Source organism: Hoplias malabaricus, chromosome 14 (genome assembly GCF_029633855.1).
Source record: "Hoplias malabaricus isolate fHopMal1 chromosome 14, fHopMal1.hap1, whole genome shotgun sequence".
In the NCBI taxonomy this organism is placed as follows: Eukaryota; Metazoa; Chordata; class Actinopteri; order Characiformes; family Erythrinidae; genus Hoplias; species Hoplias malabaricus.
Window position 1 is genome coordinate 31,056,278 of NC_089813.1, and position 18,562 is coordinate 31,074,839.

General features: G+C 39.1%; 1 protein-coding gene across 2 annotated transcripts in view; it reads right to left on the reverse strand.

The window, feature by feature from the left end:
• The window catches only part of kazna (kazrin, periplakin interacting protein a), a 47,012-nt gene that overhangs the window by 8,722 nt on the left and 19,728 nt on the right, over positions 1 to 18,562 (reverse strand). Inside the window, exons 3-9 of one of the 2 annotated variants that reach the window (XM_066644715.1) lie at positions 9,989 to 10,180; positions 6,051 to 6,187; positions 5,557 to 5,727; positions 4,758 to 4,841; positions 1,912 to 2,086; positions 1,079 to 1,275; positions 239 to 362 (exon numbers count right to left, since the gene is read on the reverse strand). In XM_066644715.1, the coding sequence (XP_066500812.1) occupies positions 239 to 362; positions 1,079 to 1,275; positions 1,912 to 2,086; positions 4,758 to 4,841; positions 5,557 to 5,727; positions 6,051 to 6,187; positions 9,989 to 10,180 (1,080 nt within the window). The remainder of the gene's footprint in view (positions 1 to 238; positions 363 to 1,078; positions 1,276 to 1,911; positions 2,087 to 4,757; positions 4,842 to 5,556; positions 5,728 to 6,050; positions 6,188 to 9,988; positions 10,181 to 18,562) is intronic. The other variant, XM_066644716.1, reaches the window with a different exon arrangement.

The following is an 18,562-nucleotide window of genomic DNA, read 5'->3' on the forward strand; positions in this document are numbered from 1 at the left end:
TGTGCTCATGTAGTCAGCAGCAACAGAAGGAGCAAACACCTACTCCCCTGAGGATCGACCTGTCTCTCTCTCTCTCACTCACACCCACCCACATACTCACACAAACACATACATACACATTCTCTCTCTGTCCCTCTTTCTCATTCACTCACTCTCTCTCACACACACAGGTCAGAAGTTCTCTGTTTCTATCACCAGTCAGCATCCTCCTCTATGTAGTAGTCAGGTGTGTTGGTACCATCGAAAAGGCCAGGGTCCAAAGACTTCCTTTGCTTTCCTCTGGCAAAGACACGTGACAGCGAGCCCAGACCCATCTTCTCCTTCTTCTTCCTCCTTTTCTGATCCTCCAGGTCCTCTAAAGACTGTGGAAAATAACAACAGATCAGAGAAAAGTTGAATGAGCTTTATTATTGTATCATTAATCTTAAGACTTTCTGTCCATCTTTTCAGCTTCTATTACCTTATAGGTGCACTATGTGGTTCTATAAAAACAGACATATTGGCCTGCATAAATTGGTAGCCCAATTTCAACAGCACCACCTCAGAGTAGTTGGTGGATCATTCTCAGCACTGCAGTGACATTGATGTGGTGGTGTGTTGGGCTGGTGCCAGAGGATCAGACACAGCAGTGCTGCTGGAGTTTTAGAACCCTCAGTTTCACTGCTGGACTGAGAGCAGTCCACAACCTAAAAAAACCAGCCAACAGCATCCTGTGGGTAGTGGTTGTGACTAGAGTATGACTAACACATACTTTCTGGAGCAAAAAAGCACCATCCAATATGTTTAAATGAGTAGAAGATGATGTTTGTGGTAAAAAGGCTTCAAATCCAAGGTCTACAAACGTTAGGAGACTAAAATGCTGCCATAAGCACAAAGTACTATTTTTCTATGAGGCACCATGACAGTGAAAGCTCCACCGTGATCAATACGAGTGATTAAGTGTTCTGACAACGTTAAGGGAGTGTGTTCTCTGCTATTATATGCTTTCTTATTCTGCAGGGAAAAGTGAGTTATGTGTTGTTAATTTGTATTGCACACTGACTAGATTTCCCTGTGTGTGTTGTGTGTTTGATCTCACATTGCAGAGGGAGTGTGTTCTATGTCGTGGAGAGTTAAGTTCAGATGGTGTGGATGATCGTTCTCCCTCCAGAGCCGAGGCATCTGACAGCAGTGACGGTTGCCGTGAGTGACAAGGGCTGAGTCTCAGACTGCCCGAGGAATGTGCCACACACACTCCATCAATGTCACATACACACGGGGGCGCAGCCTTTAACACTGAGGCACACACAAACAAACACACAGTTTCAGGACGAGTCCATTGCACCAAAAGGGAATCCTGCTGGGTTAAAAGCTTTAAAGGGTTTTCCTGTATTGTGCCTCATACAGTAGCATGTGCCTATAATATAATGTTCAACTGAACGACACATTATATTTTTGATTGTGTGTGCATTTGTATGTGTGCATACGTAACCTGAGTGCATAATTCAGGCTGTGTAATCTTTGGCATATATTAATGTGTGACTGTTTATAATATTAGTGTTCTGATAATTATCATACATTCCACATAATACAATTTTTAAAGTGTGAACAGAGTCACTCAGAGCGATTAGAAGTGAAATTGTTCAGTGTTAAGATATTTACTGATCGATTTCTGTACAGGAACCAGGGGTTGTGATGTAAACAAATATGTCACAAAAAAGTCATTTTAGTGTAGTTTTTGAAACATTAATCCCCTTGCGTATCTGGTTCTAATAAACACCACTGTGGTCAAGTCTCACATGATGTCAGTTGATCTAAAATGGAGTATTTCAATCAAAGCACTCCAGATGACTTGGTTCGAACTTTATATAACTGATGGAAAAATGTAGAAAATTCACAGTAATTTCCACTTTAGTGTGCGTGTATGTGTACCCTGTCTGTCGAGTGTGTGGTACAGGCTGTGTTGACTCTGCCGTATGGCTGCGGTTAGAGGCAGCTCTGCATGCATCACCCACTCCTGGTTGCCATTGACGACGGCCTCTGTGGGCATGGCCAAAGAGTGGCGCTTAGGAACGTCCTTAGTGAGCGTAGCCAAAGACTGCTTAGCCTGGAACATACACACACACACACACAAAAGGGTATTTAACGAGTGCATTTGTACATGTATGAATGTGAGACAAAAGATTGTGCAATCCTGAAGTCAAATGCACATGTGTGTTGATAATGCATATACAGACGGGCAACAAATTAAGGGAAAAACTTGAAGAAATACCAAGATGCTTCCAGACAGGTGTGGGCATGGTACAATTAATCAATGCCCAGGCCAAGTGGGCAGATATGCACTAGTCTATGGGAGAGAAATCAGTAAACAGGGATGAAAGTAATAGTCAAAGCACATTTTCAGTGACCACGATGCTCATATGTAGTGTGATATGAAAAAGCAACAGGTCCTCAGATGACTGAGAATGTCAATGTGAGACATGATCAGACTGGCACTGCAGTGTATACACCCCTCTGCATATCTGATTTCAGTCATGCAGAGCCACAGTCCTTCAGAGTCCTACTGACTGTCATCCTTCACCAAATTCAAATTCCAAGTGGGTGGGAGCATGTGTGGGAGAATGGACACAAATTACAGACCCCTACACTGAGGTAGGTGCTGTTCGCCTTTTGTGCAGTGGGAGCATTTTGCCGGAGCTGTCTGGTCCCTCTTTTCTCTGCAGAGGAAAGGGTCACATGCAAATCAAAACAGTTATTCTGTTGGATCACCTTTATCCTATCATTTGTCCTGATAAGAGTGGACTCATCCAGGATGACAATATCTCAGCTTCAGGGTACAAGAGGTCATAAAATTATGTAATCATATGGCCTTAATAGGTATCAGTTCTGAACCCACTTAAGTCTCTAGATAACATTTTGTTAAATGTTAACAATGGCGGTGTTAACAATGGGAAAACAATGGTTTTCACTCCCTTTAGTGCAGTTTCAGACATTTGTAGAATTTATGCCAAGGTGAAATTAAGCTTTGTAGTAACTTAAAACCTTATTATGGCAATTTATGTTGGTTTTCCCTTTTTGTTTTGTCAGCCATCTGTTTACATGACAAACAAAAACATTTTAATGTGCATTTAAGACAAACATCTCCAAATGTCAGTTGCAGAACTAAGATGACCTTAAATTAAAGTAGAGGTGCAGTTTTCTCTGTTTTTTAAAACATAATTCAATTTTTTATTCCAATGTTCCTTGAAATATTCACTAGATAAATAAGAACAACACAGCTCGGGGTGAGACCTTAGGCTATCTGTGAGCAAATCAACTGAGAGAATCTGCCGGGTTGGTTCACTGCCAGAAGGAGGCATGCACAAGTTATGTTTTCATTTGGATAAATTATTCATAGGTGTTTATAGTGTATATATATATTGGACTGGCTATTTAATCAAAGGCAGATATATAATTTAAGGTATGAGTCACAATGCTTCTCTAAACGTTTTGTCTACATCTACACATACCTTCTTAACTTCCTCTGCACCTGTACTTTAATCGATTTCAGTCTACAGTCAGCTCAGGCAGCAGGCATCAAACAACTACCACATAAAAATCTATAGAGATTCTCAGTACTATCAACTGTAATCTCACTTTAACACATTTACACACACTCGTGTACATTATACTGCAAACAAACCTTGGCAAGTTATATGTCTTGAATGAAGACACTATACTCAACATTTCTTATGACTTAGGATCTTAACATTTTTTCTTAACATTATTTACTACAGTTACCAGCATTACTGTGTATTTCAAACATAAAAAATCTAATTGAAAATATTTATTTATTTTAATTAAAATTGTTCATGCAAAACGGACAAGCAAGCAATTAATAATCTCACAATCTCATAATAAGGAATATTAGGTAAAGTGCCTTTTTTCAAGAGGAGTTCACTTGCCAAAATCAAATTTTTGCAGTGTACAAACAAGGCATGTGCTATACTCTAAAATTAATAATTTTCATGCAGTAAATTGAGCCAAAATGATCTCAGTGCACAGTTATCGTTTTATATATTCTTTCTTCTGGGCACGTCCAAGTACATAGAGAAAGAAAGATAGCATTACCTAGAACAGATGCAGCAAAAACCATCCAAAGAAAAGTACTTCTCTATTATTTTGTTCACTGTAATGTATTTGCTTTACACCTTTTTTCTAAAAATGAAGCACATCAATTGGAACTGAGTGGGCATCTCTGTTAATAAACTCAGTTTCTAGTTATTTACTATAACTTCAGCTATATATGGTTAAGTGTGTGGCTCTACACTAAAAAATAAACATACCAAAATTTAACCTGTCTGAGTCCCTTAAAAATGATTAATTCTTTGAAGAATCAATTTTATGAATGGGTAAATGATCATGAAAGAAACTCCACATAATGTAAGGAGACTTTACATTATGTGAAGGTTCTTAGAACAATGAAGAGATGCTTCACGTAACTCTTTTCAAAACATTGTTATTCACAGCAGTTCTTAATCTAATCTGGTATGCAGCACATGTCTAACACACACATACACACACACAGATAAAGAAAAATGTTTCCCATGCCTCCAGCCACATATGCAGACATGTTCTACTGTATGTTGGCTGGTTTGGAGAGTTTACAGAACACACGTGCAGCCAATCAGATCAGATTGGTTCAGAAACTTGGAATAACACACGGCAGAGGGGGCGGGGTCACTGTGGGCCAATCAGAGATGGAATCTGCCGTGACCGGTAGGCCTGGCTGATCTTACCGACATATTTCTGGGGGACACTGGCTTTTCTGGATCTCGAACGAACAGCTGACACTCGAGTTTCTGGGCCACATAGTTACTCATCTGTTAAAGAGGCACACACATACACACATACTAATGCTCCAGCATCTAAGCTACACACTGACTGGTTGAGGGTGCGAAAAGTAACACTCTGAATGCTCTTTTCCCCAGAGTTACACATATTCACAAACACTACAAAAGGGTGCAAATAGTTTCACAGAGTACACAGAGTCATTCATGGTGTTTGTATTACCTCTGAAAGACATTGTGTACAATATGTATAAAGTTATTATTATGCAAAATAGGGATACAGTGACTGAGGCCTAATACATTGGTTGCATCCCATCTGTGTACTCATGAGATCTGAGATCTGTAGAATTTCTTGTTAATAAAAGTTATTTTAATGAGACATGGATACATCAGTCTGAACCCTGGTGTGGAATGATGCTAAATTTTCTGACACTACACCAAAATACTGTATTATTTGCATGAAGATGATCAGGTAGGCTTGCTATGACCTCATACTAAGAGTTGTTTTTCATATACAAATGCAATTTTCACAGTCTACACATCGTACAACACAACTGAGGGTGTCAATAGATTTTAATTTGAAACTGACACATAGCCCACAACGCAAAGGACCCACTGGATACAAGCCGACACCCTCATACACAATAATCTTGGATTTGAAATATGCTTTGAGATCCTTATGACTAACATTTGTATCATGAAAATCCCTTAGTCACTCTGAAAGTGTATGTGTGCGTGTGTGTCTTACCATTGTCAGTTCTGCCTCCAGTTCTTTGATCCTGTTCTCCTTCAGGTCCTGTGCAGAGCGTAGTGCAGTTGCCAATTCTGTGGCTTCTTTAGTTTGGCGTCGCAGGTCCCATTTTTCTCTTTCCAGCAGGTCCTTCTCTTTAGCCAGCACCTTTACTGCATCCTCACTCTCCTAAAACACGCACACACACAATAATTACACATTATTTAAGATTTACACTTTAGATATACTTCTACTTAGTGAATTCCTTTTGCTTTAAGTGGGACACTGCTGATACAGTCTTTTAGTTCAAATATTCCTTTATATAAATTCCATAGAAAAGCATTACTTATAGAATGAAATGCTCTGCATATGAGTCTGACATCACCAAGCCCAATAACTACTGTTAGCTAGAGCAGTGTAATCCCCTTTGGCCTGTGAATCAATGGAACATTAAACACTTCTATACTAGTGGAGTAGAATATTAACCTTTTAAATGCCATGTGGTATCTTACTTTGCGGTGTTGTTCATAATTGCGGATGAAATCTCTGAGTTGTTCTTCACGGCTTTCTAGCGTGGCATACAGCTGCTGCATCTGATTCACCAACTCTGCCTTCTCCATTTTTAATCTCTTACGATCCGCCTTCATCGCTTCAGCATGAGAATAAGAAAGAGTGAGCAACACAGAGAGAGAGAGACAGAGAGATTTATAAACAGTGAAAGAAAAAAATAAAGAAATAGGGTGTGACAAAATAGTGTAGTAATATCCACACTTGCAGAGAACCTAGTCCCCCTCTGGTCAATAATTCAACTGCTAAAAAAACATTTCTGTTCATAAAAACAACAGATTTCAAAATCCTTTTTTCAAGTCAAATGTGCCATAATCCCATACACCTTTGCCTTCATTCAGCTCTATGAATATGCAATTAGTCCTCGCCTCTACCTCCATTTTGGCTCTGGTTCTCGTCTGCAGTCTGAGTTCACCTAAAAATCCTGTCCTGCAAGTTGATGGGATTGCTTCCTAAAAGACTTGATTTCACTGGAGGGGATCTTTAACACTGTTTGGACTGATCAGTTTGACACTGATACCATGACTCTCTCTCTCTCTCTCTCTCTCTCCTGTGTCTCCAACTTTTGCATTTCTTATTTCACATAGTGCTGCTCCTCGGAGCTGCTAGTCTGACTTGCAAATTACATGTTGACTTTTGCAAGGACATTCTGCCCATTTGCCCCAAATAAAGACTCATTATGTGGAAGTGAAACGCTAGCCAAAATGCCACAAAGACCCTCTCAAATAGACGTGTGCTCTCTCTCTCTCGCACACACAGACACAGGAGCACCTGGTGAAGGAAATAGAAGCATGTACTGTAGCCAGAGTTCAGCCCTGACCAGCTGCTCTGCCCTAACACACTACTAAAAAGCTAGTGAGCTTAATTTTGAGACATTTTGTGTTTTTATTCACTACCTGTGTATATGCTGCAAACTGAGCTGTAATAATAGTTATTGGTGTAGTGTAGTGTAGTGGGTAACATCACTGTTCTCTATGTAAAAGACTAGCATTTGGTTCTCTGCCTGGGTAACCACACAGCACTTCACCAATACATTGTATTAGCCTCTGCTTGTAAAGCTTTGCACATACTGAGAACCTCATATATTACTGATAAAATGATTTTTATTTTTTCAATATATATTTTATTAATGTTATAAATCTTTTTTTCATATTATGTTTCTTGATTACACTTGAGATCATGTTTCCCTGCCATATTACGCTGTTAGAGCAATTTCCATTTAGAAAAAACGTGTCTTTCCTGGACCCCTTTGACTGTAAGTGCTGAAAAGTGCCAGCATTCCTTTCAAGAACACTCTCATCACTCCTTCAGTAAAGCTACACCTCTCTGCCATGCAGTTAGTGTTTGTTTGTGTCGCTTGGAAGAGACGTGAGAGTGGGATTTGTCACATGTCTATGAGATTGCTTATCTGTGCAATGTTTTTCCATGAACGTGAAACTTAAATTAAATTAATATTTCAAATTTCATGTTGTCAATATTACAGATGATTTACATTTTCAATATTACACAACCAACACCCATTTTTAAAGCTTTCAAAGCTAGGCTGGCACAACAACAAAAGAAACAAAACAAAACAATTAGCAACTTCATCGACTTAATTAAGGTTTAAGTCAGAAATAGAAAGTCTTTTAGTTTTGATCACATTTTCCACTGTATTTAGTGCTGAGAACTCCATATACTTATTCTTACATTGGAGAGGCTCATGGAAAAATCTGGGCTTTTCCCACCTCCATTTTCCCAGTTGAACCCCTGCCTATGGCCATCCCTATAAAAGATACAAACACTGTGTGTGGAATAGGTTGGTTGTTTGTTGTTTTTATGTGTTTTGAGAGAAAGACATCAGGCTCTATTATTTAATTAGAAGCGCTGTTACAGTCATTAGCAATGGTAATTGAAAACTGAACACATGTTTTGTGGTTTGTAAATGGACCATATTATTAAGCGACTTTAGTCTCAGTGGGACTTCCATGTAGAAATGACTGTTAAATAAAATATAAATAATCATTGTAGAACACTGCTCATTAACAGGTGCAACCAGCCCCAAGCACAAGCACAAAATAAACAAACAGCACTATCATCACTCACTGATAAGCAGAGAAGATACAGTGCATGGATGAATATGAAATTACAAAACAAAGCTTTATTACACACACTCCAGATGTAAACTGACTTCCACAAACAAGAAACACAGCAAGCGAAAGGTGGGCAACAAAACACTGATACACAGACGATAACAAATGAACACCCCTAACATAATCCACACCTTGGATGTTAATAATATGCTGCACTGTAATAACTACCTGCTTTCAGAGTCTGCTCTGAATAAGCCACTCTCTGAATAGGTTATGATCTTTAAAATAAATTCTGACTCTTATAAAGCTCAAGTGAATGAGTTCACGACTCTGTTATTCTTAAATGAAGAGGCTGACGGGGGTGGCTCTGGGAAAGATATTATGCAAAAGATTCAGGGGACGATAATATGAGCTCATGATAAATTTCACTGCCTCCATAGAGCAGGTGGTGAAAGGCCAGTTTGAATGAATACGAACATGGCAGCAACTGAATGGTCAGTTTAGTGACTTAAGACTAGGTGTAGGAGCAATGCTGTGAGGTTATTATGGCATTTAGCAAAAAGAGCATTAATGGGGTACTGGTTTTGAATCCGTTCTGGGTCACAAAAGCCTCTCCATCCTATTCCAAAGTTATGGTTCTAGATCTCTACAAAGAGTGTTGTTCTACTGCTCCACAGCCCAACACTAGGGGCTATGGAACTCACAAGGCCCACTAAATCAGGCACACCTGCTCCTGACTCTAGCATTTCATCTTAAAATTTTATATGAATATTTTCCAAAATGGGGTACCTTTAACAAAGCTGAATTACAATATGTCCACTATATGTCCAAATGTTTGTGTCGACCTACACAACATAAATATCAAAATAATGGTTAATTTCCAGGGTGGTAAAATAAAGAATGCCTAGCAGTGACATCAGTGAGTATCTGTGAAGGTCAACAAAGAGGTTATTATAGGCCCCAAATCAACCACTGCTCACTGTGGTGTGCCCCACCTGAAAAGATTAATAAGGGCCAGGGGTCAGTATCAGGGGCAGGGTTAATGAAGATTCATCCTGTGCTGTCTGAACTAAGGGTGAAAGATAGAGGTGACAGGGGACAGACTGAGCAGAGAGGTTAAAGGTTACAGACACTAGGGTAATTATGAGTGACTGCAGAAGGGATTCATTTAGAGAGAGCCATCATGTGAAAAAACTGCCAGGTTCATCATATGGTTTTGGCAAAAGAGAGTGCTCCCCCCCCCCTCCTTACACAGACAATAGACTCGAATTCACATTAATGAGAAATAAGAAATGTTCACCATACATACATTTATTCAGTGCTGTTAGTGTTTTTGTGGCTATTTTGGTGATTTTTAAGTGTGTTGTGACTATTTTAAGCCTAAACGTGCATTTGATCTTGAATAGTCAGTTGGCATCTTTACCTTGTACACAATCCAAAGGAAAGAAAAACAAAGTAGACATCTCCTTAAATATTCCTGTTCTCCACGATACAGACGGAATACCAGACGGAAAGACAAAAACACTTCCTGCTGCTCAGATAATTCACTGAGAAAATGAACTCAGGAACCTCATGCACATCTCCTCGAGTTCTCAATAATGTCTCACACTGGCCTCAGATTTGCTTCGACAACATTCAGTTTGAAGCTGTAAATAACTTAAACGCTGTACATCACCATAAGGCTCCTGAACAATTTTTTGGGCAATAAGATTTCCTGACTGGAACCTATTGTTCAAATCATTTGGGCTCAGCTCTTGGCTTAGACCTAGGGGTCAGTGCTCCTGGAAGAGGTCAACTGAATTTAGACTCACCCTGTAAAGCCTCATTGGCTCTGTCCAGCTCCTGCTCTCTCTGAGAGAGCTGCACTCGGAGCTCTGCAGCCGAGAGGATCTCAGCAGAACAGCCACCTCCACTCTCCTCCAGCTCCTTATTCAACATCTCCTTCATCCGCTTTAGCTCAGCCACCTCCTCCTGGAGACACAGCACCTCCTCACGCAGCAGAACTACAGAAATAGAGAAGAGAAAACGTTTGTAGAAAAACTTTATCACAAGCTAATTCAGCTACTTTATGGTAAATCCACCGTGGGCAGAAATTCAGTTGTGCCCACAGAGTGTAGAATCTGAATACGAAAGCTTCAAATAAATTGAGACAATCTTCAGCAGCTGCACAAGTCTAATATTTAATGTGACACAAAATTAATCAGGCAACGTTTTTTTGATGTAATTAGATTAAAATCTACTAGTCTGAAAAGCAAATTGCTACAAATGTGTGTGGCTGGGTTTAGAGCTGTATGAGTGTGGGCTGGGATTTAGAGCTGTATATGTGTTGGTTGGGGTTTGGGCTGTGTATGTGTGTAGCATCTAGATTTTGTAAAATGTGTTTTGGTTATGGCTTAGGCTTAGGGTTGTATATATGTGTGTTGGGATTCAGTGCCGTGCATGTCTGTGGTGGGTGTGTTTAAGTTTAGAGTTGAGGTTAAGAGCTGTGTATATTTGGGTTGGGGTTTAGAGCTTTATATGTGTGGGTTAGGTTTAATTGTTGTATAAATGTGCCTGGGTTTAGGATGTATAGGTCTCTGTGAGGTTTACAGCTGTATGTGTTGGGATTTTAGAGCTCTGTATGTGTGTGTTTTGGGTTTTAGATATATAATGTGCAAATGAATGTGGGCGTGGATTGGGTGTTTGGGGTGGGTGGGTTAGGATTTGGCCCTGTATGTGTACATTGGGGTTTACAGCTGTATAATGACTGACTGTAAATGTGTGCATTTTGATAGTTGGTCAGGACCAGCTGTGTGTTTGTGTGAAGGGGATATTAAAGACTACAGTAATGGTGTTTAGAGAGGAAAGAGGCAGCGATTAGGACTAATGATTAGTCAAAGTCAGCTATTTAATGCAAATTGCTTCAAACAGCAGAGCAGCTGAATATGCACATATATTATCTCTTTTCTGGAATGACCTGAGCACTCAGAATTCATTTAAATACACATTTTAATTTACGGCATAGCGGCATCTCTGCTTTATGCAAAACCTGAAAGGATACTTATAAAAGAAATATAATGAGAGAATGTATGCGTGTGTGATTGTGTGTGTGTGCGATGCGTGTGTGTGTTAGAGAGAGAGCTAGTGAGAGGGGGAGAGAGAGGGAGATTAGTGATTTATAAATAAGAGTTTGAAATGGGACATTATATCAAATATAAAGGAATGAATAAATGAAAAATAAATGAAAAGCGAGAGAATGACAGAGAGAAAGAGGAGGCGAAGAGAGTGAAATGGGGAAAGAATGGAAATGAAGAAGAAGCAAAAGAGAGTAAAAAAGGGAATCACGGAGAATGTCATATTACTGTTTGCTAACATTCATTCATTGTCTGTAACTGCTTATTCAGATCAGGATCGCGGTGGGTCCGGAGCCTATCCAGAGAGCATAAACACACCCTGGAGGCGGCGTCAACCCACAATCCCAGGACCACTACCTGATGCACCACCGTGCCACCCCTTGTTTGCTAACAGGTTTTTTTTTTTTTTTTTTAGCATTTTTGCTTATTAGTCTATGATGCTACAAAGAGAGACCTCTGAACTGCTGCTTTCAAAACCTTGGAACCCTATGCTTATTATTCAGTTATTAATCTTAAACCATGTTATTTAGTAAGTAATTATGTGGTGGTCACTATGAAACAAGTATGAAGGTCATGTAGCTTTGAGAGTGAGGAACTGAAATTTATGATTTGATCTAAACATAAAAATACCTCATCCTGCAGTTTTAAGGAAATGCCAATAACAGACCTCTAATCAAAGGATATTGTATTTCACTGAGGTTCATGGCTTTAAAAAAGCTCTCTGTTCTGTATTGTTGGGTTCATTATTGGTCATCGACTTCTCAGTTCTTGCAGGAACAAGAGAATTTCTTTTTTCCTTTCCTGGAAAACTTTGAGAACACGTGAGCAGCACTCAATACCCCATCACAAATAACAGAAAGTAATATATACCACATGCCACAGCATGTACAGAGGAAAAGAATGGCCTGTAAAAACCGTGAGCTTTTTGTCTTATAGAAAAGCCTTAAATTGATGGTTCTCAGTCGAAACTGTTAAATGGTGTCTGGTTAAGAATCCACTTAGATGCACATGTACAAATATGCAGGGGTCAGGAGGTGAAGAACTCGTACAAAACCAAATAGTGAAGAGAAAGTTAAAAGCAAAGCTTGCAAGCATTGAATAGCGTGAAAAAAAAAATTAAATGGATTGAAATAACAGCTTCACCTTGGATCCTCAGTCTCTGAGGGCCCCATTACAAATCAGCTTGAATGTGGTTCACTGCAGGAGCTGGCTAACCATATAACAACACTGAGTCATGATGGTATAAATCCTTTCATGAGAGTCTGTTTGATGTGGGAATTGTTATCGTGAGGCCTTGGCAGCTCGATGTTGACAAAGACAAAATGAAGAAGCAGCACAAATCAGATCAGTACAGCAGCCCTGAGTAACTGTCACTCAGCTCCAAACATTAAACCTTATCAGGTGCATGTGTCTGTGTGCATGCGTGTCTGTGTATGACTGTGTGTGTTTTATAGAAGGGCTCTGATTGCTTGCTTCTGTTTACATGACCTAGCACACTGCCAGACGGACTCTACTGCCAACATTCGACCAACTGTTTTCTCACAGTCCCTCAACCATTTCACAAAACATCACTGAGGGTGGACCATACGGCAAAACCAATAACATCACAATTTTACAACTGTCACTACAAAGTATATAAGAAGTCAAGTATTCTACTGATCATCCTAACGATTAATCAGGTACTCACTCTCATATGATGTGCAAAGCTAGTACAACAGACTTAATTAACAAATCACTATTTAAATAATAGACTATACTGAAAAAGCTAAATTAGCTGGAAAAGCTAACTTAAAGGAACACTATGTAATAGTCTTCCTTAAAAGTACAGCTTCAAAATAATTAGTGGTGCTTCACTCTGCTGCAATATGTAAAGTAGTTGTTGCTACTCTGGGCTCAACACTGCAGAAACTGCACTATGTACCTGTTGGAGGAGAGTAGGAAAACATTTTTCAATGAAGTGCTGTAAATATGAATTACACTAGGGAGAACCCCAGGAGCAAACACCCAAATCGTACCTAGTATTCCTTTGATATGCCACTGCAGTTTTTATTCTGTAGACAGCATCATGTCCATAATTTGTAATAATTAATGTATAATTAATTTCTGTTTTAGAAACAAATATCATATTTGAATACAGATTCTGCCCTGTGAAGGACTGGCGCCCCCTCCAGGGTGTGTTCCCGCCTTGCGCCCAATGATTCCAGGTAGGCTCTGGACCCACCGCGACCCTGAATTGCATAAGCAGTTACAGATAATGAATGAATGAATGAATGAATGAATGAATACAAATTCTTCTTTTTTTCCCTCCCAAATGTCTCTGACATTTTATAAATAAATCTAAATATGAGTTTTGCTACCTATGAGCTAACAATACTACACATTGAAAAGACATCATAAGACTAAAAATAACATAAGCAAGCTATATTCAATGTGGTAGTTAATTTGCTGTGGCAGACGTAGCCTACATTTCGAGATGCTGGTGTTATTTTCAAATACTACTGTTTATGTTTAATAATAGAATGTATATAACGAGTAGGCTGATCTTAGGTTGCATGAGCTGTAGCTTTTTCTCACATAGATATAGCATTATTCATAACTGGGACTCTAAACAACCTCATAATACAATGGTTCCAGTTGCATTCAGTTGAGAAACTAACATACTAGGTTTGGAACTGTTTTTTTTTTTTTTTTTTTTTTTTAACCACAGGGTGTGTTGTGATTTTCAAAAATCTCATTCATTTCTGTCAAAGAGAAAACCAGTTTAGACAAGCAAGAGAATGACTCCAGAATGACGCAGATTGTAGGATGACGCATGACTTCAGTGGTCTATAAAACACTATGGTCCAGTTTCCATGACAGGTTTTAATAGATATTGTAGCCCAAGTCTAACTTAATCCATGGGAGACTACTCAGAATGCAGTAAATCTGTTCTTCTGATTGCTGTTTGCACTCCAAAACACACAGAATAGATGTTGACTTTCTGGGTTGCAAAAATGTCTGCACAGTCATAAAGTAACATCAGAAGAGACTCAGCATGATGCTGGCCAACAATTTTTTGAGTCTAACATAAGAGAAATGGCATGGCAAGTGTGTGGAGCAATGACTAAAATAGATATTGATTCTGGGAATAGATATTGAACATATCAGATTACTAGTCTTTACATGTTGTACGGTCATTACTAGTGTGTGAAAGTGTAAAAGGTTTCAGTAAATCTTGCTAACATTAAATTCCATTAAAACCACAAAGAACAAAGAACAGACCCACAAACTCTGCAACATGCAACAAAATGAGGTTTTGCAGCCACTGTTTCAAAAAGTCAGTGTTAATGTCTATGTTAATTAAGCACTCAAATTCCATTATGCATAATGCAGCTCTTAGTGGATAATGCAGTCACACAGCTGCACAATCACACAAGCAGCAGATAATGGGCTCCTTACAGCAATGAGAGTGCTGGCAAAAATGAGCCAGTCAACTGCACTTTCAGAACAACTGATAAATTACTTCTGCTTTGAACAACCTAATTCATTACACAAATAAGACACTCTTTCAAGAACACGCTTTAAGTGCACAAAAGAGTCTTATTCCATAAAAGCTCTGAAGTTATTACTGCCGTTCTGCTATACATTTGATTTGCTTTACATAGTTGTTTATTTAATATCAGGAGAAAACTTTCAACACTCAATCCAGGTCTTAGAATTAGGGAGATGTAAAAAAAATAAAAAATAAAAATAAGACAAGGAAAATAAAGTCCCTCACAGCTGTGTTTAGAGTGAGTAGAGTTACTGAGTGGGGATGCAAATTGTTATATTTGGCAAGTTTCTGACCAATATTAACTATTATCGGTTGATGATAATCATTTACAAGTAAGCCTAAAATCAATGTTATATTCATTTATTCATTATCTGTAACCGCATATCCAATTCAGGATCGCAATGGGCCCAGAGCCTACACGGAATCACTGGGCGCAAGGCGGGAACACACCCTGGAGGGGGCGCTAGTCCTTCACAGGATGACACACACACCTACGACACTTTTGAGTCACCAATCCACCTACCAATTAGTGTTTTTGGACCATGGGAGGAAACCAGAGCACCCGGAGGAAACCCACGCAGACACAGGGAGAACACACCAAACTCCTCACAGACAGTCACCCGGAACGGGTCTCGAACCCACAACCTCCAGGTCCCTGGAGCTGTGCCGCCATCAATGTTATATATAGTTCCCTCCCATGGTATATACATCATAAAATGGATAGCTTTGGACAGGAAACTTTAACCCCGTTTTAACCCGGCTCCTCACCTCATTGACAGGATCTTCACAGGGCCACCACATATCAGGTATTTTTTGAGTGGTGGATAATTCTTAGCACTGCAGTGACACTTATGTGGTAGTGGTGTGTTGCTGTGGATGAGTGGATGAGACACAGCAGTGCTGCTGGAGTTTTAAACATTGTGCCCACTCCCTGACCACAGCAGCCTTGGTGGTCTGCCTCTATATGTAAATCAATATCTCAGTAACAAAGTTTTCTGTTAAAATATTATAAATTCTTAAACCTCAGCAAATCTGCATGATTTCTACAACGCAGATTCATATAGTCCTACCAGAGGAATTGTGAAGTGTAATGAAATTAACAGAAACTACTGAGTAGAAAGCGGGACTAAGAATATCCAATAATGTGACCTTCAGAAGAAAGCACAAAGACAAAAAAGAGAAATAAAAACACTTAGAAAGAGACAAAGAGCCAAGGCCAATGACAGATTAGTGCTCTTGTGTACTTAATGGAGAGGGCATTGGCCCAGAAAGAGATCAGCAAGAGAGGCCAGTTTATGAGCAATGAATGCCCTGAGCTCAGGCTCCAAATTAATTTATATCCTCCTTCATTTTCAAAAGCTAATTTCAAGCCTTGAAGACTCTGGAATACATCAACCAAAAAACGCCAGAACCTGAAAATCAAAATGCACTGTGACTTTTTATTTAATATTACCAGTGTACAATAAAGTGCAAGAACAGCCTAGAAAATTCAGTACATAAAAATATGTCAGTGACCACTTATATAATCCACTCACATTAAGAAAGGTGAAAATGAAAGTGCAGGGTGAAAGTTTGGGAGTATATTAAACTGTTGATAAAATTTAAAGTTTTCATCTTTAAAACACAAGAGAAAGTCAAGGTAAAAATGATCTTTTTATCTGAAAAATTTCACAGTTGTTTCTGTCCATCCTTTCACTGTTTGAAGACAAATTAAATAATTCTGAACAGTCTCTGTGAATTGCTTATCATAGTATCTGTTAAATTTAGCTCTCAAGTTTTGGGGCAAAATGAGATTACTGAAATATTTCCAATTAATTTAATTTTACAGTGTGTAAAACACAGTCCCCTGGTCACGTCTGTGTATATGTATATATTTAAAGGTGACAGATAAATAATCAAATCAAATAAAGGTAAATCTTAATATTTCTTTGCTGAATAAAGAAGCACAAGATTAAACCTTGTCATAGAAATGTCAGAAGTTTACACCCAAACAGACCTGACATCCTCGCTTCCTGAGTTTAAATGGAAACAGAGATGTTTTGAAAGTAAACAGTATCTCCTTTCACTTTTCCTGCTGCCTTGGTTTGAATGCAAACAGGTCCAAAGATCATAACGGTTTCAGTGCATTCAACTAAGAACCTGAACCCACCCATATCTGACCCCACACCCCGCTCACTGAGAGCAAAACCTGTCATTCAGGTCTTTAAACTTTTTTTTTAGCAGAACCAATTCTTTTCTGCCTTAGAAAGAACAACTGTAACTTTAGCTACTCACCGGCTTGCCCTTCCTCTGCGTCCGACTTCATTCCACACTCTTCCCGAGTCTGCTTCCAATCATAACTTGAACTTCATATGTGCCAATTCCAATAATATATCATCACCTTTAATGAGCTAAACACAAAACCTCTGAACTCTCTCTCTCTTTCTCTGCCACTGTTTTCCTGTAGGTCTCTTGCTCTTTCACTCTCTCTTTGGTGAGAGTGTCAGCACTGTCACATGTGTTTCATTGCCACTCCCCTGCTTATTCTTTCTCAAACAAACTGGGCGGTATCAGCCAAACCTCAACCAACCCCCACCTCCACACAAAACAGCACACACAGGCACACATATGGGAGGAGCTAGGGCCAAGGTGCAGAATGTCCAACAGGTGAATGTTCTCTCTTGTTCTCTCTTGTTCTCTCTCTTTCTCTCTCTCTCTCTCTTTCTCTCTCTCTTCCTCAAACCCCTGCTGTCAAGCTGTTTATGAAAAATTCTACTTAGCACCTCTGAAATTCAACATTAGCTAACTTGGTAATAATTATTATGTTCATTCTGGTATGTAATTAAATATAAATGTAAACAATAACTTTCACATATGTATAGCACTACTGGATTGCTCAGATTACACTGTATTAGCAAGTAATACCTGGCTCAAACTTTGCAACTAATAACTATTTGGCCTCTAATTGTTGTTTTGTTTTTTAAATATGAGCAGTAAACATAAAGCTGTAAGAAGCTGGCATAGGTCAATGCTGCCTCTTCTTTCTTTCTGTATTACTGTCCCCAGTTTTAGTCACTGCAAGTTCCCCACAACTTAGGTCTCACGTGATCCTATCAAACTGCTAAGGAGTTGTTTCCACTGAGACTTCTGCATTCAGCAAAATGCTTCCTTCTGTGATCTACTACACAATAAATTGACAACTCAACCTGCTTGGAGTAGAAAAATTATGATTAATTCACCTAACAGACAGTTGGGAAGCATTAGTTTGGGCGAAGGAGAAGAAGGAAGACCATTCTACCTTTCCCAAAGTATTCTCAAACACCAAACTGAAGATGTTATCCTCTATTTATGTAGTATAAAAGTAAACAGGGTGTGTTTATACTTACCTCTCAGCTGATTAAACAATGTAATAAAATATCCAAGCCTATGCCCCATGTGCAGTATCAGTCCTGTATTTGTGTCCTTTGTTAATGTCATGACAAAACCACAGCACTACGCTTAGTTACTGTCCTTTACTCTTTGGATTGTCATCATTGCAGGTGTACCTGAAGTACAGGGCCAAAAAAATCCACTTTCTACATTTTCTGTAAAGTGTCCAGGGTATAGGATTTGGATCGTTACATGTGAATCCAAAACACCAGAGTGGAAATTTGTCACAGTCTACTGTGCTGTGTGCCAAGTTGGACACACGCTCTAGGATTCCATCTTTCTGACTGGCACTGCAATTAAACTGGGAATCATTTACAAATTAATTGACTCAC